This window comes from Scyliorhinus canicula, chromosome 9 (genome assembly GCF_902713615.1).
Source record: "Scyliorhinus canicula chromosome 9, sScyCan1.1, whole genome shotgun sequence".
NCBI classification, from domain to species: domain Eukaryota; kingdom Metazoa; phylum Chordata; class Chondrichthyes; order Carcharhiniformes; family Scyliorhinidae; genus Scyliorhinus; species Scyliorhinus canicula.
Genome location: NC_052154.1, coordinates 153451445 through 153476953, shown reverse-complemented (window position 1 = coordinate 153476953; position 25509 = coordinate 153451445). Strand labels below are relative to the sequence as shown.

The window sequence follows — 25509 nt, the reverse complement described above, 5'->3', positions numbered from 1 at the left end:
GGAAACCGGAGCACCCGGAGGAAAACCACGCAGACACAGGAAGAATGTGCAGACTCCGCACAGACAGTGAACCAAACCAGGAATCGAACATGGGAATCTGGCGCAGTGAAGTAACAGTGCTAACCACTCTGCTACCTTGCTGCCCTGAGCTGTCTCCAGGATGAGATCAGGGAAGGCTGGCTCACCTTCGGAATAAATTCAGTTCGTTGATCTGTGTATAAAAGCCAGTCACAAAGAAAAGATTCAAGATTAGATCCAATTGATCATAGAATACTGCAGTACAGACGATCATTTGGCACACAGTGACTACATGTGACAACGCCACAACTCTCCTCTCCTCAGCTCCTGTCCCTTCATCTCTCCCATTCCCTCCTATTTCCCCTCCTCGCCTTTCCATGACTTGTTTTGCCAGCTGAGCCCTCTGCTCTCTTACCCTTGCCCTCCCATCCTCTCCTCCCCTGACTTGCCTTTGTGCCCTTCATAATGGCTCATGAGGGCGGCATGTGGCACAGTGGTTAGCACTGGGACTGCGGCGCTGAGGACCCGGGTTCAAATCCCGGCCCTTGTCACTGTCCGTGTGAAATTTGCACATTCTCCCCATGTCTGCGTGGATTTCACCCCCACAACCCAAAAATGAGCAGGTTAGGTGGCTTGGCCACACAAAATTGCCCCTTAATTGGAAAAAAAAATAATTGGGTACTCTAAATTTATATATTTTTAAAAATTGCTCAGCAGAGTTGTTTACTGACCGAGTGTAGAAGAAAATCACTTTGTGTCATAGATTGATGCAGCACATTCGGAGGCAGTTTGTCTAATCGTGTCTGTGCTGGCTCCAATTTAAAAAGCCCTGATTTCTCCTCTCACCGCCCATCCATAAACAGAGAGATGTTTTGATTTTGGTTTCCCCCTTTATAAGCGATGCCATATTTACTAACTCCTCAGTTTTTGATATGATCCAATTTCTATTAATAAACCCACAGCAAACCCGAGATGGGGTGAAGCCGAGGGTTTGTTTAGTCGCATACACTCAAAATGCAGGAGAGAGTGTCGCAATGTAGTCCGCTGTGCATTCATACAACAAACAAGGGATGGAGAAAAAAAGAACTACAGGACAAAATACAGAGTAAAGAATTATTGTTTCATATGAGTCCAGAGTCCAAGATCAAAGTCCAATGGTGTATTCTTTCACAAAAGTCAGCAGGTTGAAAACTGATTCTGGGTAATTCACTTTTGCAATAAAGGTGACTTCCACGATGAGAAATGAATTAGTCTGGTCGCTGAAGATACAGAGGTTCCAGTAGAAACAACACAGATGGAGGGGTCAGGCATTCAAACGTGGACAAGAGACAGAGCCCCTTTACTATGTTGCCGTGGCTTGGTAGATGGAAGATGCCAGACTGATTTGCAGTGGAGCAGAAGAGTTCACCCAGCTAATGGGCATCATGTCACAGGACTCCCACCTCTCCACTTTGGCTTTGACAAATCGTGTATATTCTTTTATCTTGGATCCTGAGATTGTTAATATTCCAAGCATTAAAGATTTGACAGAAAGGTTGCAGGATTCTTTGTCACCGCAGACTAGTTGACTGTGGTGGCCCGGCTTGACTGTAGATGACCTTTGTGTAATTCCCTTTAAATTTGGTCCCTGCAGCCTATGAGGGTCTCTTCAGAGATAACGAGGCATAATTTTCTTTGGTACTGCCCTGATAGCTATTTTGTTTAAAGCCACAGCCAGCCATAGCTTCAGTCATTTTAAAAGGTCATTGCCCCATTTTAAAATTTTAGAAATTAGTCAGGAAGATTTTTTTTAAAATAAAAATATAGTGTGACGTCTTCGTCCTGTTACAAGAAGAAACAAAAAATATTCTGCAGGGGCTTGACAGGATTGGGGAAGTAAGAACACGGGGTGGGATTCTCTGATCCTGAGACTAAGCCTTTCCAGAGAATTGCCAAGTTTATTGGGCCTTGGGGAGTTTCTCCCTGGTCTAGCCCACACTTATTTTCAGCAGCGGGGAGCTGAACTCTCCGGTGAAACCGGCTCCTCCAACATCGGGCCACCATTTTGAAAGGGTGCTCCAATCTCAACGTGAGCTTCAGGGTCCCCCACAGCCCCACCCATGGGCGATGCCACCCCACAGACACATGGCCATAACCCCACACCCTTCCAAGTAAGAAAACCCTGCTTTAGCATCGCTGATGCCTCCCCCCCCACCCACTTTCCAGGCCTCCCTTTCGCCCCTCCCCCCCAACCTTCAGGTCTTTTCATACCCGCCCTTCAACCCCCCACCCCTCATGTCCCCCTCAACCCTCCTTTCATGGACATGGGCCCCTCAGCCCCCGGCCTATAGCACTGCCACCCTGGCATCCTGATAGTGCCCCTGACAGTCTTGCAGTGCCTCCCGAGTGCCAGAGTGGCAATGCCAGAGCGGAAGTGCCATGGTGCCCGAGTGCCAAAAGAAGAGCCAGGGTGCCTCCCTGGCCTGTTCCTGACCATCCGGGGTCTCCAATGGCCTGGGAGACCCCCCAGGTGCCATTACGCCTGTTCCACGTTTGTGGACTAAACAGCATCCACGTGACCTCTCATTAGATAGGGCCTCCATTTTGTTAATGAGATAGAGATTGCCTTTAATTGGTGATAATCGTGTCTCACTAGGTGCAGGTGTAATCCGGAACCTGCCAAGGGGACTGGGCCGGTTAGACCACCAACCAGCCGGCGGATCCCGATTTTGACCTCTCCGCGATCTAACCGGCGCGTATGGATCCATGATGTCAAATCGCGCCCTATGTTTGTAAATCCGTTCGTGTGTGTGAAAGAGAGAATGTGTATGTGTGAGAGTGTTTCTGTGCGTATGATTTCATAGATTTCATAGAACTTACAGTACAGAAGGAGGCCATTCGGCCCATCAAGTCTGCACCGGCTCTTGGAAAGAGCACCCTACCCAAGCCCATACTTTCACCCGATCCCCATAACCCAGTAACCCCACCTAATACGAAGGGCAATTTGGACCCTAAGGGGAATTTAGCATGGCCAATCCACCTAACCTGCACATCTTTGGACTGTGGGAGGAAACCGGAGCACCCGGAGGAAACCCACGCACACAGGGGGAGGACGTGCAGACTCCACACAGACAGTGACCCAAGCCGGGAATCGAACCTGGGACCTTGGAGCTGTGAAGCATTTTTGCTAACCACTATGCTACCTTGCTGCTACCGTGCTGCCCACGGTATGTGTGTGAGTGAGCATATGTATGTAAGTGAGTGTGGGTGAGAGAGCGTATGTGTGTGTGAGGAAGAAAAAGAGAATATACATATGTGTGTGAGGGAGAAAGAGTTGGGTAAATGAGTGAGAAAGTGTATGTGTAAGAGTGTATATGTGTGAGGTAGTGCTTGTGTGTATATGTGTGTGAGAGAGAGTGTGGGCGGGATTCTTTGCCGCACCCACCCGGCGACTGACCGTTGCCCCCTTGAGGTCAATGGACCTTTACATGTTCCGCGCCCTGTCTGTGTCGATCTGGCGGCAGGCGCGGCCAAAGAATCCAGCCCAGTATGCGTGAGGGAGTGTGCATGTGTGTGTAGTGTGTGAGAAAGAATGTGTGTATGAGAATAGTGTGTGTGAGTGCATATGTGTGGGATAGTGTGAGAGTGAGAGAATGCGTGTGCGTGTGTGTCTGTGTGTCTTTGTGCACATGTGAGAGGGAGTCTATCTGTATGCGTGTGTGAAAGAATGTGTGTGTATGTGGGCGAGAGTAGTGTTTGTGAGTGTATGTGTGTGAGATAGAAAGATGTGAGAGAGTGTATGAGATAGAAAGTATGTGTGAGTGAAACAGAATATGTGTGAGAGAGTGTGTACGAGTGGATATGTGTGAGATAGTCCATGTATTTGTCTATTTATGCGAGAGTGTTTGTTTTTTTAAAAAGGAATGTGTATGAGATAAAATGTGTGTGTCGGTGGTATTTAACGCAAGCAACAGGAGTCTCCCCCACCAGCTAGATTGCTGGCGAGAGCCCCACTTTGGCTCCTTTTGGGAATGTCCATTGTGTTGTGAACAGCAACGGGCCTTTCCTTGGATCAAGAATCAAGGACAGAGAGGTGGATATCGGAGGCCCACAACTTTGCAGACAGCACAAATGCAAGTGGCCGTGCTGCCGGTAATGCATCTCCCAGAAACCCGGGAAGACAGGGCAAAGGTGAGTGAGGGCATGATGTGGGTCGCAGGATGGAGTGGTGGATTAGAGGTCGCAGGTCTCAGCAGACCCTCCCTTCCAAATATCGAGTCCCTCAATCTGGCACTCACTGCCTTTGAACAAGGCACTCCCCAGGAGCCCACAAAATAATCCAACAGAGTTTACTTCTTTGGGCTTTCCACTTGGCAAGACCCCTGCCAGTTGCTGGTTGACTACCTGCAGGGGCAGGATTTACTGAGGGCCTTAATTGGCAGGGGGTGGGAAGGCCAACCACGGGCATTCCCGCCCTGGCCTTAATCGAGGCAGAAATGGGATCGCAACCAACTACCCTCCCATCCTGCCTCCAAACTCATCTCAGGGGATATCATTAAATTTCACCCAGTGTACGTTTGTGACCACACCCCTAACGCTTGCTGGAAAATCCTGTACCTCCCTAAAAATTTGCACCAATGTACAGAGTATAAAAGCTAATAATCGGGGGGAAATTGTTAAACTGTGTTCAGGAATGAGCTACATGATATCATTGATAATGATTGATAAATCTCAGAGGGTTATTGATGATAATATTCCTTGTCATTCCTCTGGCAGTTTATCCACTTCAATCTGGATCACTTGGCAGGAAAAGAACAAAATGTGTACCTGGAGATTTGGATCTGTGTCCAACGCGCCTCAACCTGGAGAGGCATTCACCTCAAAAATCTCCGGATAACCTCCTGGCAATCCGAGTCACGGTGACGAGTGATGGGAGCAGGTATTTTTGATGGTAACTTTATATTGTACTGAAGGTGACCTGCTGTATTTTGCCTCAGTGACCAGCCCTACCCTCAGAAGTCAGTTATACCACATGCTTCACATTGAGGTGAAGAGGTTTTGGCTTCACTGACATTTAACTCTCAACTCACAGCCCACCTTTTGTATTAATGGTCAGCTACAAAACTGAATTATAGAATCATAGAATGTTACAGCATGGCAGAAGGTCTTATAGTCCACCATAGCTCTTTGAAAGAGCTAACCAATTAGTTTCACTACCCCCCGACCCTTTTCCCCATAGCCCTGGAATTATGGGCCATCGAGGATCCATTGCTCTTCATCATTTGGACAGCACGGTAGCATTGTGGATAGCACAATTGCTTCACAGTTCCAGGGTCCCAGGTTCGATTCCGGCTTGGGTCACCGTCTGTGCGGAGTCTGCACATCCTCCCCGTGTGTGCGTGGGTTTCCTCCGGCTGCTCCGGTTTCCTCCCACAGTCCAAAGATGTGCAGGTTAGGTGGATTGGCCATGATAAATTGCCCTTAGTGTCCAAAATTGCCCTTAGTGTTGGGTGGGGTTACTGGGTTATGGGGATAGGGTGGAGGTGTTGACATTGGGTAGGGTGCTCTTTCCTAGAGCCGGTGCAGACTCGATGGGCCGAATGGCCTCCTTCTGTACTGTAAATTCTATGATAATCTATGATAATCATGGAGATGCCTGCTGTCTAGGATCCATTGCTCTTCATTGTGGCGATGTCTGTAGTCCGGGATGCATTGCTCTTCATCGTGGTGATGTCTGCAGTCTGCGATCCATTGCTCTTCATTATGGCGATGTCTGCAGTCCATGATCCATTGATCTTCATCGTGGCGATGCCTGCAGTCCAGGATCCATTGTTCTTCATCGTGGCGATGCCTGCAGTCCGGGATCCATTGCTTGGACTGCTGCAGCTGTAATCCAATCTGATTGGTCAGCAGCTCTCGAAGATATGGGGCGCGATTCTTCGCTCCCGGGAAAAATCGGGAGGGCCGTCGTGAACTCGGCTGAGTTTCACGACGGCCTCGGAGGCGCTCCTCGCTCCCTATTCTCCCCTCCTGGCGGGGCTAGGAGCGGCGCTCCGTACCTCTCGGTCGCCAGGCGCGCACCGAGAGTGACGTGACGGCGGCGCCTATGTGACGTCAGCCGCGCATGCGCAGGTTGGCCGGCTCCAACCTGCACATGCGCGGCTGACGTCACGACGGCTGACAGCTCGAACCCGCGCATGCGCGGTGGCCGTCTTCCCCTCAGCCGCCCAGCAAGACGTGGTGGCTTGATTTTGCAGGGCGGCGGAGGGGAAATAGTGCGTCCGATTGAGACGCCGGCCCGACGATCGGTGGGCACCGATCGCGGGCCTGTGTCCTCCCGAGCACAATCGTGGTGCCCATTCCCCACCAGGCCCCCTACAAGCCCCAAAACGGGCATCTCACGGCGATTTCACGACGGCAGCAACCAGGTGTGGTTGCCGCCGTCGTGAAACGCTCGCGAATGGCAGGCGGTTCGGCCCATCCAGGTCGGAGAATCGGCGGTCGCCGTGAAAAACGGAGGCTGCTCCTCGCCCCCTATTCTCCCCTCCCGGCGGGGCTAGGAGCGGCGCTTCGTAACTTTTGGCCGCCGGGCGGCGCGTCGAGAGTGACATGACGGCGGCGCCAATGTGACGTCAGCCACGCATGCGCAGGTTGGCCGGTTCCAACCCGCGCATGCGCGGCTGACGTCACGACGGCTGACAGCTCATACCCGCGCATGCGCAGTGGCCGTCTTCCCCTCAGCCGCCCAGCAAGACATGGTGGCTTGATCTTGCGGGGCGGCGGAGGGAAAATAGTGCGTCCCGTTGAGACGCCGGCCCGACGATCGGTGGGCACCGATCACGGGCCTGTCCCCTCCCGAGCACAGTCGTGGTGCTCAGTCCCCACCAGGCCCCCTACAAGCCCCAAAACGGGCATCTCATGGCGATGTCACGACGCCAGTGACCAGGTGTGGTTGCCGCCGTCGTGAAACGGTCGCAAACGGCAGGCCGCTCGGCCCATCCAGGTCGGAGAATCGCCGGTCGCCGTGAAAAAAGGCGAGCGGCGATTCTTCCGAGCGGTGGGTGGGAGAATCGTGGGGGGTGCCAGGGGGTCGTGAAATTAGTCGGCGGGCCCTCCCGCGATTCTCCCACATGACATGGGGAGCGGAGAATAGCGCCCGGGGTTTCTCTTTCTGAAGTCTCACTCTCTGCTTGAGCTGCCTGCAGTGCGTTATTGCTGCAGGGACGGTTTGAGGCTGACTTTTATAACAGGACGTGGGCAGTATAGTTCCCCTCCCAAGCCCTTCTGTAAAATTGGTGAAATGGGCACAGTCATCTGGGGCATGAAATGTAATCTGGAGAAGTGTTTGGAACCACATTTTGCTGGGAAGAACGAGAAGATACCATGTGAACAAATTAAAACTTTCATAGGGGGTGCAAGAAAGAGGGGCATTGGCAACTGGCCAGAGGAACAGGAAGAAGGGGACAAAGGATAAAGCGACCTCCCCACATGAGCAGCAAGAGACCACTCACATCCAACACAAACGATGAGGCTTCCAAGGTCATCTTCCAGTCCCGAGTCCGCCCCGTAGAGATGGATGAGATGTACTCATGTTTCTTCTTTCAAAAGGTACACAGACAGAGCTCTGCAATCATCAGCCTGAAGGAAGAAGATGGCTCAGTTGAGTCACAGCCTCCCAGTCCTTCCTGTTGTCTATCATGGAGGGTCTTCGAGGTCAACGAGCTGGAGAGCCTGGATATACCTCTGACTCTAGATGAGTCGATTAAGGCCCTTGAGTCCTTTGAGAAGAGTAAGACCCCCAGAAGCGATGGCTGGCTTACCAGCTGAGTTGTTTTCAGCTCTGTGGGATCTGTTCGGCCCTGACCTCCTGGAGATATACTAGAATATGCCTCCCACTGGAAGCATGTCAGAATCCATGAGGAAAGGCATCATTACCATCCACCAGTGGAAGGGGCAAAGGGAAGAAATTAGAAATACTATGTTGAATGTTGACTATATAATTGCTCCAGATAAGGTCAAGTCGCCATAGTTTCAGATAACCATAGCTGTTCTCTTTGAGGGGCGAGCTGAATGGTGGCGATTTAACCTGAGGGTCACCACACCTCAGGCGAAGGATAAGGTTGAGAAGGGGGAAGGGGGGCCTTCATGAAAAACCTCAGCCGGTACAGGAATTGAACCCATGCTGCTGGCCTTGCTCAGCATCATGAACCAGCTGTCCAGCCAACTGAGATAAACTGACTCCCAAGTGCTCGACACAAACATCTGTAGCGCAGTTTCAATCAACAGGTGGGAATCAGAAAGCTTTCTTAATAAATCTGGAGTCAGGCAGGGCTGCCCTCTCTCTCTCTCTCCCATTCTGTTCATGTGTTGGGTAGAATCCATCAGCAAGGATTCGGACATAAGACGAGTGATGTTCCCAGGCGCTGGAGGCATTCAAGTCAAATTCTCCCTGTACGTGAACAACAACACCATTTTCTGCTCGGATCCATTGTCAGTGCACAGACTGACCAACGTCTGCAACCACTTTGAACTGAGCTGACCAATCCCTTGACCCCTTCTCGGTCAGGCCAGATAGAACATAGAACACTACAGCGTAGTACAGGCCCTACGGCCCTCGATGTTGCGCCGTCCTGTGAAACCCCTCTAAAGCCCATCTACGCTATTCCCTTATCATCCATATGTTTATCCAATGACCATTTGAATGCCCTTAGTGTTGGCGAGTCCACTACTGTTGCAGGCAGGGCATTCCACGCCCTTACTACTCTCTGAGTAAAGAACCTACCTCTGACATCTGTCCTATATCTATCTCCCCTCAAGTTAAAGCTATGTCCCCTCGTGCTGGACATCACCATCCGAGGGAAAAGGATCTCACTGTCCACCCTATCTAATCCTCTGATCATCTTGTATGCCTCAATTAAGTCACCTCTTAACCTTCTTCTCTCTAACTTAAGTCCCTCAGCCTTTCCTCATAAGATCTTCCCTCCATATCAGGCAACATTCTGGTAAATCTCCTCTGCACCCTTTCCAATGCTTCCACATCCTTCCTATAATACGGCGACCAGAACTGCAGGCAATACTCCAAATGCGGCCGCACCAGAGTTTTGTACAACTGCAACATGACCTCATGGCTCCGAAACTCAATTCCTCTACCAATAAAAGCTAACACACCGTACGCCTTCTTAACAACCCTCTCAACCTGGGTGGCAACTTTCAGGGATCTATGTACATGGACACCAAGATCTCTCTGCTCATCCACACTACCAAGAAACTTACCAGCTCCAGGATTTGTTGTCCACAGAAGTGCCCAGCCATAGCTGCAGGCCAGCTCAGTGTGTGCACCGCGGTGCCCAGTCTGGAGGGCTGGTAGCAGGAGGGGCAATGGGCTTTAAAACCACCTGCCAAATCCCCAAATGGTGGCCAATATGAAGGGTAATCAGTCGGCATTGTAGCGACCCCACGTAAATTGGAGAGAAAATTGAAAGACAGAGAGAGGGAGAGTAATCAGCCGCTAGGTCTGGTGAACTCAGGTCTGAGCTTGTGGTAGCTGATTAAAGAGTTGCTTTTCTCTGATGTTACATAGTTCTGATTGCAATAGTTTGCAGGTTTGTTTGACATCAGATCATTTAACACAGGCGCTGATATCATTCCTGATTACATTGAAGTTAGAAATGAGTCATAAAGTCTGGGAGCCGATGACTATACTCTTTAGAAATCTATCTCACAGATTCCTTGTACTTATACAGACATTGGGAGTTTGGGTTAAATTTATATTTGTGACTGGACTTCAGGAGAAAGATGATTGGAACGAGAAGCTCAAAAATGCAGCTTTAGAAAATATCTTTGGTGCTTTGTAAGCTGGTGCAGAATATGGAGGCTTTTCACAAATGTTTTGCTTTTATTTGCTGCCCTAATGGATCCACCTGGGCATTGCTTAAGACCTCAGGAACAGGAGGAGTCTATTCAGCCCCTCGATCCTGTTCCACTGCTGTTCAATTAGGAAAAGTCAGGCGATGCATTGAAAGTGCTGGAAAAAACTCGGCAGTTCTGCCAGCATCTGTGGAGAGAGAGAGACCCCTTTCGGACCCTCCGAAGCAGACTCAAAATGCTCACTCCGTCGCTGTCTCTGCAGGCGCTGCCAGACCTGCGGGGTTTTTCCACCACTTTCCACTAATGCAACAGTCACAATGTTGCATTCCACTAATGCAACAGTCACAAGGGCAGCACGGTAGCATGGTGGTTAGCATAAATGCTTCACAGCTCCAGGGTCCCAGGTTCGATTCCCGGCTGGGTCACTGTCTGTGTGGAGTCTGCACGTCCTCCCCTGTGTGTGCGTGGGTTTCCTCCGGGTGCTCCGGTTTCCTCCCACAGTCCAAAGATGTGCGGGTTAAGTGGATTGGCCATGCTAAATTGCCCCTAGTGTCCTAAAAAGTAAGGTTAAGAGGGGTGGGGGGGGTTGTTGGGTTACGGGTAAAGGGTGGATACGTGGGTTTGAGTAGGGTGATCATTGCTCGGCACAACATCGAGGGCCGAAGGGCCTGTTCTGTGCTGTACTGTTCTATGTTCTATGTTCTGATGTTCATTCAGATAGCATCTTGAACTTAGTGAAATGCCCCTACGTACTTCACAGAAGCATTACTACAGAATGTTTGGCAGTGAGCCTCAAAAGGTGATGTTAGGGTAAGTGAACCAAAAGCTTGGTCAAAGAGGGTGAAAGGTGGCAGTGTCCCTCACGGCTAAATCACAATGTTCCCGGTTCAATTTCCACTCCAGGACTTGAACACAGAAGCTGAGGCTGACACTACAGTGCAGAACTGAGGGAGTGCTGCATTGCAGGAGATGCCAGCTTTCGGGTGAGACATTAAACCGAGGTGCCAGCTACCTGCTCAGGTGAATGTGAAAGATCCCGTGGCCCTATGTTGAAGAAGAGCAGGGGAGTCATCCCCAGTGTCCTGGCCATTACCTATTCCTCAATCAACCTTACAAAAAGCAGGCTTACCTGGTCATTATCACGTGATGAAGATAATTGTTGGCGGAATACTGATGTCAGCCTGTGATGTTGACACAACCAAAGCAGAAGGAGGGAGATAAACAGCGAGGTTTAGGGAAAGAATTCCTGAGCTTATGGCCCAGGTAGCTGAAGGCCTGGATGCCTTTGGTGGAGAAATGGGAATACACAATGAGGCCTGAAGATGGAGGAGGGCAGAGGTTCTGGAGGATTGTGGGGTTGGAGGAGATTACAGAAATAAGGGTTGGAGCCTTGGAGGAATTTGAAAGCAAGAGTTTCAAAGTCAAAGGCACAATGTGAACAATGTACACTGCGCGCTGTGTTCCTATTAAACATAAGGTGAGCAAATTCAACATATTACCAGAATTGAGAATCGTACAGCAGAGGCTGAGGCCATTTGGCCCATTGGTCCTGTGCTGGCTCTCTGGAAGAGCTATCCAGTTCATCCAATTAAAAGGATTTTGACCCAGTGGCGATGAAGGAATGGTGACATATTTCCAAGTTAGGGTGGGGTGTAAATTGGAGGGGTACCTGCGGGGTGGTGCTGTTCCCATGCAGCTGCTGCCCTTGACCTTCCAGGTGAAGAGGTGGTGGGTTTCGACGATGAGAAGCCCCTGCGAAGCATCTTGGGTTTTATGAAGTAAAATGTGCTATATTAATACAATCTGTTGTTCCTGATGAAGCGGAATCACTGAGTCCAGTTTCAGACACAAGCTCCAAAAGCATTTTGTTGACTTCAGGCTTCACACAAAGGAACTGTACTTTGTACCTGAACATTTCTGTGTTGGCTGCACCAAAACCTGTACCTTCATTAATTTGTTCTCCCAATTTCTTTCCCCTCGTTATGTTTTTGCCTGAACAGTTCTGAAGCTGAGACAGAGCCTCACGGTGACCCCACTCAGCAAATGATCTCCCCCAGCCCGGGAGCCCCCTTATCCGGGCCTGTGAGCAAAGGACTGAGCCCGGGGGAACGGGAGGCACTGGGCAAAGAAGAACCAAAGACCGGTCAATTCAACTCCAGTTCCAAAGCTCAGGAAGGTAACTGTCTGGTCTGCATCAAAATTTGTCATCTTCCTTTGCGCTCGCCCCATCGTACTCCCACAACCTGTAATGTTGGCGGGAATGTGTAAAGTGGATCTTTGAACACGGACGTTATCTTGTTAAGTTGTTTTTCTCGTGCCAGTGGGATTTGCCGGATGAGGCAAGGTTGTCAGCCTGACTCTCCCAGAGCTCCACAATCAGTGTTTGACGTCACGCCCGCAATCCTGTGACCTTCAACACTATTAGAGCAAAATTCCTTCCACCACACCCACACATACATACAGATACATACACAGACACATACACACACACACACACACACGCATGCATACATACACACACACAGACATACTCACATACATATACATACATATACGTACACACACCAGCTTTATCCTCTTTCGCCCAATAGCTTCATAGTTACAGTTAAATATCTGCATCAAGATTCTTTGTATCATCCCAATGGCAGGAGATATTCTGTCAGGAACCAACCACCCCACATCCAACTCCACCCCCCCCCCCCCCCCCCCCCCCCCCCCACCCGCCCCCCCAAAAATGAATGGAAACTTTATCAAGATCAGGAAGGTTCAAAAAGGAGATCACATTCCCAAAGTATCAGTGACAAAATAACCAGAGAAGGGAGTGAGGAAATCTATTTTTACACAGCGAATTGATGTGTTCGGAATGCACTGCCTGGAATGACGATGGAATCAGATCCACTTTTTTAAAAATGTATTTTATTACAGACATGCATCAAAACAGGTTACAGCAAGTAAACACCCCGGGAAACATACTTCCCAGCAATGAACTATGCAGTCTGGACAAATGTTTTCTCCTTTTTCTGACCTTAACTCCACCGTCCTGCCCGTTCTCCGTAACCCTTCAACCCATCCCCAATTAAAAATCTGTCTAACTCCTCCTTAAATTTACTCACTGTCCCAGCATCCATCAGACTCGGGGGTAGCGAATTGCACAGATTCACAACCCTTTGGGAGAAGTAGTTTTTCCTCAAATCTGTTCTAAATTTGTTACGTATTATTCTAAGTTCATGACCTCTTGTTTTAGAATGCCCCACAAGGGGAAGCATCAGCTCCACGTCTACTTTATCCATACCTTCAAGTATCTTGTATACCTCGATTGATCTCCCGATATTCTTCTAAACTCTAGACTATAGGTCTAAACTGTTCAATTTCTCCTCATACGACAAACCCCTCAACTCTGGAATCAATTGAGTGAACCTCCTCTGAACTGTTTCCAATGCCACTACATATTTCCTCAAATAAGGGGACCAAAACTGTGCGCATACTCCAGCTGCGGTCTTACCAATGCCTGGTATAGTTGGAACAACACTTCCTTACCTTCATACTCAATTACCTTTTGCTATAAATGCCAACATTACATTTGCTTTCCTTATTATCTGCTGCACCTGCATGCTCATTTTCTGTGACTCACGCACGAGGACACGCAGATCCCTCTGCATCGGAGGCCCCCGAAGTCTCTCCCCATTTAGATAGTAAGTTGCCTTTCCATTTTTTTGACCAAAATGCATGACCTCACACTTATCCATGTTCAACTCCATCTGCCACATTTTGGCTCACTCTCCTAACCTACCTATGCCCATTTGTAAGGTTCTTATTTCATCATTGCAACTTACTGTTCCACCTATTTTAGTGTAATCTGTGAATTTGGCTATAGAATCTTCTATCCCTGTTTCCAAGTTGTTAATATAGATTGTAAATAGCTGGAGTGCAAGGACCGAACCCTGTGGCACCCCACAAATTACATCTTGCCATCCAACAAAAGACCCATTTATCCCAATTCTCTGTCTCCTGTCCGTCAGCCAGTCTTTCATAGAATTTACAGTGCAGAAGGAGGCCATTCGGCCCATCGAGTCTGCACCGGCTCTTGGAAAGAGCACCCTACCCAAGGTCAACACCGCCACCCTATCCCAATAACCCAGTAACCCCACCTAACACTAAGGGCAATTTTGGACACTAAGGGCAATTTATCAGGGCCAATGCACCTAACCTGCACATCTTTGGACTGTGGGAGGAAACCGGAGCACCCGGAGGAAACCCACGCACACACGGGAGGATGTGCAGACTCCACACAGACAGTGACCCAAGCCGGAATCGAACCTGGGACCCTGGAGCTGTGAAGAAATTGTGCTATCCACAATGCTACCGTGCTGCCCCCAAGCACGGTAGCATTCTACGGTCTTCTATCCAAACTATTCTACGGTCTTCTATCCAAGCTAATACGTTACCCCTAATCCCATGTGATCTCACCTTATGAATTAACCTTCTGTGCAGCACCTTATCAAACACCTTCCGGAAGTCCAGATATACTGCATCTACAGGATCTCCATTATCCACTTTGCTTGTTACATCTTCGAAGAACTCAAGCAAATTAGTCAAACACGATTTGCCCTTCATAAAACCATGCTGACTCTGATGGATAGTGCTTTGGCTTTGCAACTGTCCTGATAGGATGTCCTTGATAATTGATTCTAACAAGTTTCCAACAACAGATGTTAAACTAACTGGTCTGTAATTTCCCCCATTCTGCCTCCCTCACTTTTAAATAAGGGCGTTACGTTAGCATTTTTCCAATCCACTGGTACCTTTCCCGTGTCCAGGAATTTTGGAATATTATAACCAATTGAACCACTATTTCTGCTGCCACTTCCTTTAACACCCTGGGATGTAGGCCAGCAGGCCTCAATCCCAAGAATTTGTTGAGTACCGTTTCTCAATTGATGCTGATTGTTCCAAGTTCCACCCTTTCGATTAACTCTGAACTACCCGTTCCTATAGGAATGGTACTAGTGTCCTCCACCGGGAAAACTGAGGCAACGTATTGATTTAGCATCTCTGCCATTTCTGTGTTCCCCACTATTAACTCACCACTTTCATCTTTCAGGGGCCAACATTCACCTTAGTGACTCTTCCATTTTATGTACCTATAGAAGCTTTTGCTGTCCTTTTTGATATTCTGTGCTAGTTTTTTTTGTAATTTATCTTAGATCTTTTTATTACTTTTTTAGCATCCCTTTGTTTATGTTTGTAAGTTTTCCAATCTTCAAGTCTGCCATTGGCCTTTGCAATATGATATAACTTAGTTTTTGTCTTTATAATGTCCTTGATGAACTTTTTTAGCCATGGATGTCTTTTTACCCCTCTTCCCATCTTTCTTCCTCACTGGGATATATTTTAGTTGTGAGGGATTGAGTATCTCCTTAAACAACTGCAACAGCTGCCTTCCTGCCTAGTCTATACGGGCTAAATCTGTCCTTAAACCTATGTAATTTCCTTTGTTTAATTCCAGAACACGAGTGTGGGACTCCACTTTCTCGCTCCCAAACTGAATATTGAATTACACCATACTCTGGTCACGACTCCCACGTGGCTCCTTAACAATGAGGTCATTAATTAATCCCTCCTCATTACAGAAGACCCAATCAAGAGTAATCTCCTCCCTGATTGGTTCCCCAACATACTGTTCCAGGAAACAATCTCTAATGTATTCAATGAACTCTGCCTCCAGGCTACTCTTGCCAATTTGATTAATCCAGTCTATGTGCATATTAAAATCACCCATTATTATTGCCATACCTTTCTTGCAAGCCCCCAGTATTTCCTGGTTTATACTGTGCCCCACTGTAGAACTACTGTTTGGGGACCTATAGATTACTCCTACCAAGGACTTCTTCCCTTTGTTATTTCTTATTTCTACCAGGGCCAATTCGACATCTTGATCTCCAGTGCTTATGTCATTTCTCATTACAGCACCGATCCCTTTCCTCACCAGCAGGGCTTCGCTACCTCCTTTTCCTTTCACCATATCTTTCCAAAATACTGCGTACCCTTGGATATTCAATTCTCAGACCTGGGGCGGGATTCTCCCCTACCCGGCGGGGCGGGGGGTCCCAGCGTAGCGGAGTGGCGCCAACCACTCCGGCGTCGGGCCTCCCCAAAGGTGCGGAATTCTCTGTGTGGGGGCACCCCCCAGGGTCCGATCGCCCCGCGCCCCCCCCCCCCAGGACCGGTCCGCTCGCGCCGCCGATCCCGCCGCCACCAGAGGTGGTTCAAACCACGGCGGCGGGAGGGGCCTCCCAGCGGCGGGACTTCGGCCCATCGCGGGCCGGAGAATCGCCGCGTGGGCTCGCCGCTCAGCGCAGCGCGATTCCCGCCCCCGCCAATTCCCGGGTGGCGGAGCATTTCTGCCACGGCGGGGGTGGGATTTACGGCGGCCCCGGGCAATTCTCCGACCCTGCGGAGGGTCGGAGAATTTCGCCCCTCGGTCGGGATTCTCCCCTCCCCGGCGGGGCGGGGGGTCCCGGCGTGTTGGAGTGGCGTGAACTACTGATTGGTGGGCCCCGATCGCGGGCCAGGCCACTGTGGAGGGTCAGGTCGCCCCGCGCCCCCACCAGGACCCTGGCGCCAGCCCACGCCGCGTGCTCCCGCCGGTAAGGTAGGTGGTTTAATCTACGCCGGCGGGAAAGGGTTGATAGCGGCGGGACTTCGGCCCATCGCGGGGCGGAGAATCGCCGCGGGGGTTCGCCAACCGGCGCAGCGCAATTCCCGCCCCCGCCGAATCTCCGGTGGCAGAGAATTCGGGACACGGCGGGGGCGGGATTGACGCCGGCCCCGGGCGAGTCTCCGATCCGGCGGGGGTCGGAGAATCCCACCCCTGGTCTCCCTGTAACCATGTTTCAGTAACCCCACCAAGTCATAACCTTTTGTTTCTATTTGCGCCGTACTGAGGGAGTGCTGAACTGTCAGAGGGTCAGTACTGAGGGAGAGCTGCACTGTCAGAGGGTCAGTACTGAGGGAGCACTGCACTGTCAGAGGGTCAGTACTGAGGGAGTGCTGCATTGTCAGAGGGTCAGTACTGAGGGAGTGCTGCACTGTCAGAGGGTCAGTACTGAGGGAGTGCTGCACTGTCAGAGGGTCAGTACTGAGGGAGTGCTGCACTGTCAGAGGGTCAGTACTGAGGGAGTGCTGCACTGTCAGAGGGTCAGTACTGAGGGAGTGCTGCACTGTCAGAGGGTCAGTACTGAGGGAGTGCTGCACTGTCAGAGGGTCAGTACTGAGGGAGTGCTGCACTGTCAGAGGGTCAGTGCTGAGGGAGTGCTGCACTGTCAGAGGGTCAGTACTGAGGGAGTGCTGCACTGTCAGAGGGTCAGTACTGAGGGAGCGCTGCACTGTCAGAGGGTCAGTACTGAGGGAGTGCTGCACTGTCAGAGGGTCAGTACTGAGGGAGTGCTGCACTGTCAGAGGGTCAGTACTGAGGGAGAGCTGCACTGTCAGAGGGTCAGTACTGAGGGAGTGCTGCACCGTCAGAGGGTCAGTACTGAGGGAGAGCTGCACTGTCAGAGGGTCAGTACTGAGGGAGTGCTGCACCGTCAGAGGGTCAGTACTGAGGGAGAGCTGCACTGTCAGAGGGTCAGTACTGAGGGAGTGCTGCACCGTCAGAGGGTCAGTACTGAGGGAGTGCTGCACTGTCAGAGCATCAGTACTGAGGGAGTGCTGCAAAGTCAGAGGGTCAGTACTGAAGGAAGTGGCACTGATAGAGGGTCAGTACTGAAGGAAGTGGCACTGATAGAGGGTCAGTGCTGCGGGAGTCATACCATCATAGAATTTACAGTATAGAAGGAGGCCATTTGGCCCATTAAGTCTGCATCGACACTGGGAAAGAGCACCCTACTTAAGCCCACACCTCCACCCTATCCCTGTAACCCAGTAACCTCACCTAACCTTTTTGGACACTAAGGGACAATTTAGCATGTCCAATCCACCTAACTTGCACATCTTTGGACTGTGGGAGGAAACTAGAGCACCCGAAGGAAACCCACGCAGACACCAGGAGAACATGCAGACAGTGACCCAAGCCGAGAATCGAACCTGGGACCCTGCAGCTGTGAAACAACTGTGCTACCGTGCCATCCTGCAATGAAGTTACTGTGAAAAGCTGCTAGTCGCCACATTCTGGCACCTGTTCAGGTACACAGATAGAGAATTCAGAATGTCCAATTCACCCTACAGTATGTCTTTCGGGACTTGTGGGAAGAAACCGGAGCACCCGGAGGAAACCCACTCAGACACAGGGGGAATGTGCAGACTACGCACAGACAGTGATCCAAGCCGGAAATCAAACCTAGGACCCTGTAGCTGTGAAGCAACCATGACCCACCGTGCTACCTGTCAGAGGGTCAGTACTGAGGAAGTGCTGCACTGTCACGGGGTCAGTACTGAGGGAGTGCTGCACTGTCACGGGGTCAGTACTGAGGGAGTGCTGCACTGTCAGAGAGTCAGTACTGAGGGAGTGCTGCACTGTCAGAGGGTCAGTACTGAGGGAGTGCTGCACTGTCAGAGGGTCAGTACTGAGGGAGTGCTGCACTGTCAGAGGGTCAGTACTGAGGGAGTGCTGCACTGTCAGAGGGTCAGTACTGAGAGGGTGCTGCACTGTCTGAGGGTCAGTACTGAGGGAGTGCTGCACTGTCAAAGGGTTAGTATTGAGGGAGTGTTGCACTGTCAGAGGGACAGTACTGAGGGAGTGCTGCAATGTCAGAGGATCAGTACTGAGGGAGCGCTGCGCTGTCAGTGGGTCAGTACTGAGGGAGTGCTGCACTGTCAGAGGGTCAGTACTGAGGGAGTGCTACATTGTCAGCGGGTCAGTTCTGAGGGAGTGCTGCACTGTCGGAGGGACAGTCCTGAAGGAATGCTGCATTGTCAGAGGGTCAGTACTGAGGGAACGCTGAACTGTCAGAGGGTCAGTAATGAGGGAGAGCTGCACTGTCAGAGGGTCAGCACTGAGGGAGTGCTGCACTGTCAGAGGGTCAGTACTGAGGGAGTGCTGCACTGTCAGAGGGACAGTCCTGAAGGAATGCTGCATTGTCAGAGGGTCAGTACTGAGGGAGTGCTGCACTGTCAGAGGGTCAGTACTGAGGGAGTGCTACATTGTCAGCGGGTCAGTTCAGAGGGAGCACTGCACTGTCAGAGGGACAGTCCTGAAGGAGTGCTGCACTGTCAGAGGGTCAGTACTCAGGAAGTGCTGCACTGTCAGAGGGTCAGTACTCAGGAAGTGCTGCACTGTCAGAGGGTCAGTACTCAGGAAGTGCTGCACTGTCAGAGGGTCAGTGCTGAGGGAGTGTTGCACTGTCAGAGGGTCAGTACTGAGGGAGTGTTGCACTGTCAGAGGGTTAGTACTGAGAGAGTGCTGCACTGTCAGGGGTCAGTGCTAAGGGAGTGCTGCACTGTCAGAGGGTCAGTACTGAGGGAGTGTTGCACTGTCAGAGGGTCAGTGCTGAGGGAGTGTTGCACTGTCAGGGGTCAGTGCTAAGGGAGTGATGCACTGTCAAAGTTCTGAGCGAGTGCTGCTCTGTTGGAGGTGAATCTTTCAAATGAAACTTGTAAACTGAGGCCCCATATGTCTTATTATGTGGCTGTCAAGGAGCCAATGGCTACTGTTCTGAGGAAGAGCAGGGGAGATCTCCCTGGTGCCCTGGGTTAATATTCATCCCTCAGTCAACATCACTGAAACAGGTGATCTGGTGATTATCATATTGCTGATTGCAGGTGACTGCATAAATTGGAGCCTGTGTTTCCTATGTTACAGCAGTAACTACACTTCAAAAGTACGTAATTGGCTGTGAGGATCTTTGGGATGTCTGAGGTTATGAAAAGCTCTCTAGCAATTCATGTATTTATTTCATTTTCCAGACTTTTGTTAGTGAACATTTAGTGAACAACATCACCATCTAGTGGCAAACTCAAGGACTACCACACGGCAGAATTTAAGGTGGGCGAGCTGTCCACCCCCTAGCCATTCGCTCCCAACTTGTCTGATATTTTTTAGGGTTTCAGAGAGGTATTGCCGGGGCTTACTGAGACCCTTAAATAGCCAGTGAATGGTATTCTGTCACTGGTGGTGAGGGGACATTGGGAGGCCCACATCATGTAGGAAGCCCAACAACTTCAGCTGTTGTTGGGCAAGGATGGGTGGGGAATTCTTTGGAGGCTCCCTGGGCTATTTGGCTGTGCCCACCTGCCCCTCCCCACAAACCAGGTCATCCCTCCCCTTTAACCCTTCTACTCTGGAATCTGGCCCTCCAAAATCCTCACTCACCTTCCTGAGACCTCCGATCCCAGATTTACCTGTGCTCCTCAGCACAGTGGGACTGCCTGCGGTTCCAGCAATGGCCCTCTCACACTGCTGAGTCCCCAGAGATAGCCGTCAATTGGTATGGTTGGCAGGCTCTCTAAATTGGGACTTCATCCCAAGATATATGGGGTATAATTACCACCTGAAAACCATTTATGTTGCTCCTAGCATTTAACCTCTGTGGGGCAGCCATTGAGGTTGTGGGCAAATTCCCCCTTGACCTTTTAGCTAGGTGGTGGTATATTAGGGTTGTCTCTACCCGTGGTGTGTACTGCTCAGGCACCCTTAATAATCTTGTAGAAGTGACCATGAAGTTTTTATTGACATCACTGTACTATGTACATATTTACAGTGGAGAGTACAGGTATGGAGAGGATTCCCTGGCTAGCTCGCTCTACACTACTGACCTAAGCGCTGTGTTAGATGTATTCTGACATCACAGGTGGGCGGTATTGTACTCAGTCCCAGGTTAAATGGAGAAAAACTGCAAAAAGCTGCAACACAAAGTGAAATGAAATGAAATGAAAATCGCTTATTGCCACAAGTAGGCTTCAAATTAAGTTACTGTGAAAAGCCCCTAGTCGCCACATTCCGGCGCCTGTTCGGGGAGGCTGGTACGGGAATACTTGTTCACGAAACACAGAAAGCTAGCACAGAGGTGTAGCATGGGAAGGTTAATGGAATGTTGGGCCTTATTTCAAGGGGGTTGGAGTATAAGAGTCGGGAAATCTTTCTGACGAGACAACAACTGAGTCATGTGAGCCGTTTTGATCCCCTTATTTCAGGAAAGATATTATTTCATTGAAGGCAGTTAAGAGAATCATTGAATCATAGAATTTACAGTGCAGAAAAAATCCATTCAGCCCATCGGGTCTGCACCGGCCCTTGGAAAGAGCACTTGAAGAGCATGCATTTAAAATGCATACCTTGTCAAGTTACTACGTCTTATTGGTGATGAGGAGCAAATTCTGAGCTTCAACCTATTTGACAAATTTTGTTGCCTAGCTAGTTTGACCTCATTTTGTCTCATGTGTGGCATTTCAGCGCAGGGCGGAGGGCTCTAATCTACGGCTACGGGATTACGGTGGCAAATAACAAGTCAACGCCACTATGGTTATGTTCATGACTATCAGTGAGTTTGTGGAAGGGCACGAGGACCCGACTGAATATGTGGCAATGTGGCACAGTGGTTAGCTACCTCACAGCTCCAGGGACCCAAGCTCAATTCCGGTCTCGGGTGACTGAGTGGAGTTTGCACTTTCTCCCTGTGCGTACTTGGGTTTCCTCCGGGTGCTCTGGTTTCCTCCCACAGTCCATACATGTGTACGTTAGGTGGATCGACCACCCTAAATTGCCCCTTAGTGTCCAAAGGGTTAGGTGGGGTTATGGCGATAGGGCAGTGGCGTGGGCTTAAGTCGGGTTCCTTTGTAGACTTGATGGGCAGAATGAACTCTTTCTGCATTATTGATTCTATGAAAGGTTGTGACATCTTTTCTTGCCAAAGTGAATTGCAGATGAGACTAAACAGTGCTCAATTCTCCTGAGTAGGTGTGGGGCAAAGACTTACAAGCTATTGAGGAATTGAGCAATGCCACTGAAACAAGGGTGGGGGGGGGGGGGGGGGGTGGGGGGGCATTTCATTTGCGGATTTAGTTGCACATGTTCAGAATCAGCACAATCCTAAGTCCTCAGTGATTGTCCAACATTTTAAATTCCATAGCCATTTTCGTAAGGCAGAATAGCTGGTATCTAACTTTGTTGCTGAATTACATCAGCTCTCTGAGCATTGTGAGTTTGGGTTGTGTTAGAGGACATGTTCCAGGACAGATTAGTCTGTGGCATTAATGAGTACAGCATACAGTGCCACCTTTTAGGAGAATCCACACTGACTTTCAAGAAAACACTGGAAATTTCTCCAGGGATGGAAATTGCTTCAAATGCCAAAGACATTCAAAAATCCAATGGTGGGGGCACAGGAGGGTACAGTGCATCAAGTTAGCATGGAGGCAGCAAACAAAAATGTGTCAGTTGTGGGGCAGCACACGAGGCAAATAATTGCAAATTCATGGTCCCTGTCCGTCACAATTGCATCAAAAAGAGGCATTTGGCTACAAAGTGCAGGGGTGCTAAGGGCAAGTCAAAGGCTGGGCAGGAAAAGTTCAAAGAAGCCTCAGTCAGTGGCGCACCACACAGAGCAGGAAGCAGAGTGCTCCTATAACATGTTCAATGTGAGTGAATATGAAGCCAATCAATGCCATAGTAGAGGTTGATGGGAAAAAAAGTGAAGATGGAGGTGGACACAGGAGCCTCTGCATCTGTCATCAGGTACAGAAAGAATTGGGGCTCTAAGTAGGCGCTCACCCTCACTCTGGCAGGGATCAAACTATGGACATTCACCAGAGAGTCTATATCATTGCTGGGGGCTTTAGAGGTGGACATTACATCCAACAGCCAAGAAGCAAGAGCGCTAGTCCTGGCAGTAAAAGGGAATGTGCCTTGTCTGATCGGGATAACTGGCTCAATAAAACCCAGTTGAACTGGGGTGAGTTAAAGCATCCACAGGTGATAGACGATGCCATTCAGAAATATCCTGAGGTTTTCACAGATGAACTGGGCACATTGTGGGGCACTGCAGTTAAGTACTTTTTTCAAACCTAGGACAGTGTTTTAGGCCATGAAGGGCAAAGTGAAGGAGGAGTTGGAGTGCCTGCAGAGGCTAGAAAACATTGGGTACATTCAGTTCTCATGCCGCCAGCCCCAATTCATAAAAATGATTGCATGGTCTTCATATGCACGGATTACAAACCCACCATCAATCAAGTCTCCAAGTTAGTTTCAACTCTTGGAGGAGGCAAGATGTTCTCAAAGTTTGGCATGAGCCACACCTAACAGCAGCTCTTGTTAGAGGAGGACTCAAAACAGTATGTCACAATCAACGCCCACAAAGGTTTGATCAAATACCACTGTCTGGTTTTTGGAGTGTTCTCTAAACGAGCAATTTTTCTAAGGGCAATGGACAATCTGTTGCAGAGGATTCCCTATGCAGCAGTTTACTTAGACAACATCTTGATTGCAGAGAAAACTGAGGAGGAGTACTTCTGAGGAGTACTAGATCAGATTTTCATAGACTGGGCTACACCTAAAACATAGCAAGTGCGTCTTCCAGGCACAGAGTGTGGAATATCTGGGTCAGAAAATCACAGTGCAGGGTCTGTGTCCGGTGGAAGAGAAAGTCAAAGCTATCAAGAAAGCTCCAAACCCCAGGAATGTGTCCGAGCTACAAGAAGCTTTTAAGTTTTAGTATCAGCTGAATTTATGGTCAGTTGGAGATATATAGTGAGCATGAAAGCAGCTCTCACATCTCTGCTGGAAACGAAGGTCAGAGAAGGAACATCTCTCTCAGCTTTGCTAGAAGAAAGGCCATACCACGGAGTAATGGTTCAGAAAACAAGCGCAGAGATCGGAAAAACAACTAGTTAAGGAAACTGGAGAAATGAAGAGCAGGTTCCAAGAAGTCTGACATTAAAGGTACTGGAACAGAGCACTGTTCAGTAAAGACAGACAGAGTTGAGAAAAAGGCTGAGACACCAGAAAGAGATCTGAAGGGATTTGCAGGTTTGTGAGATTTTACTACAGCCGGTGGAACGTGAGTTGAAATAACTATGGAAGTCGGCGGCTAGATCCCGGAGTTTGTGTAAAAGCAGTTAAGACAAAAGAGGGTGGTGTAAAGTCCTTGACCGGATTTGTTGTTAAAAGTGGAGCTGGAACTTGGTTGCAAAGAGACATTTGTAAAAACCTGGACTGTATTTCGGAATGTAAATCGCTAGGGGAAAGCATGATTATGAGAAAAGATTCTAAAGCATGTTTCCAGGAGTGCAGTTTGGAAACTCTCACATGATCATCATCTGGGAGAATTCCTTTTTTTTATTTTATAAATTTAGAGTACCCAATTCATTTTTTCCAATTAAGGGGCAATTTAGCGTGGCCAATCCACTTACCGTGAACGTCTTTGGGTTGTGGGGGTGAAACCCACGCAAACACAGGGAGAATGTGCAAACTCCACACAGACAGTGACACAGAGCCGGGATCGAACCTGGGACCTTGGCGCCGTGAGGCAGCAGTGCTAACCACTGTGCCACCGTGCTGCCCCTCTGGGAGAATTCTGAAGAGAAATACACAGATACTGACTTGGGTTCAGAGCGGAGTGTGTATTTGATCACAGTCATCTTGTGTGCTTAAAAGGGACTTATTGTATGAATGAGACCATTGTAGTTTAAGGCGTACTTTGTAATCCATGTTAATCTATGCTGTAATTGCAGCATGATATATTTACATAGGCCGTTCCATTATAAATGTTGACATACAAATGTAATTTTTCATTGATTGTTCCGCTCTGAAGTTTTCCTTAACCCAATCACTTGTAATTTCTGTTTTATTTCTCAGCTCTGAGACGAGCTCACAGCTTCAATCTTCCAGCAACCAACAAGCAAGCAACATGGAGGAATAAAATCCAGACAAGTAAGAAGAGAAACCTTATTAAACTGTTCATCATTTTCACACTTTATGCTTGCTCTTGAACATCCAAGATTTTAATCTCCATAATTGGCCATAAACCTCTCCCCCTTTGAAACACACCTGGGAACCGAACTCTTTGACCAAGCTGATGGTCATTTGTCCAAATATCTCCTTTTTTTGTCTCAGTGCCAAACTTGCCTGAAAATAGCTCCTGCAAACTGCCTTGGTTCGTTTTACTACGTTAAAGGGGCTGTATAAATGCTTGTTGTTGTTTAGTAGTTGTAATTGTATGAAGTGTGCATACATTACATTAACCCAGGGGTGGGCAAACTTTTCTGTGCAAGGGCCACATTCAGAAATTCACAATTTTAAAGGGCCGCATAGTATATTAAGTAAAATAATTAATATTTAAAATAGCCAAAATAAAAGGTTTTTAAAGAAAAAAAAAGCAATTAATTTTTATTAATTAATATTTTAAAGTAGAAATTTTACATGAAACACATTTATTTGAAAAACAAAGTAACTCAGTTTAAAGAAAAAAAAGCAATTAATTTTTATTAATTAATATTTTAAAGTAGAAACTTCACATGAAACACATGTTGTGCCGAGAAATGATCACCCTACTCAAGTCAACGTATCCACCCTATACCAGTAACCCAACAGCCCCCCCCCCCCCCCCAACCTTAATTAAATAAAAAATGTAAAAAAAATTTTTTTTTTTTTTACATTTGTTTTTATGACTTGATCTTGGTGGGCCGCATAAAGACCTTTGGCGGGCCGCATGC

General features: G+C 48.9%; 1 protein-coding gene across 6 annotated transcripts in view; it reads left to right on the top strand.

Moving 5' to 3' along the window:
* Positions 1–25509, top strand: part of mical2a (microtubule associated monooxygenase, calponin and LIM domain containing 2a) — a 353275-nt gene that overhangs the window by 241470 nt on the left and 86296 nt on the right. For all 6 annotated transcript variants that reach the window (XM_038807962.1, XM_038807967.1, XM_038807966.1 and 3 more), the window contains 3 exons: positions 4774–4936; positions 11865–12040; positions 24653–24727. In XM_038807962.1, the coding sequence (XP_038663890.1) occupies positions 4774–4936; positions 11865–12040; positions 24653–24727 (414 nt within the window). The remainder of the gene's footprint in view (positions 1–4773; positions 4937–11864; positions 12041–24652; positions 24728–25509) is intronic.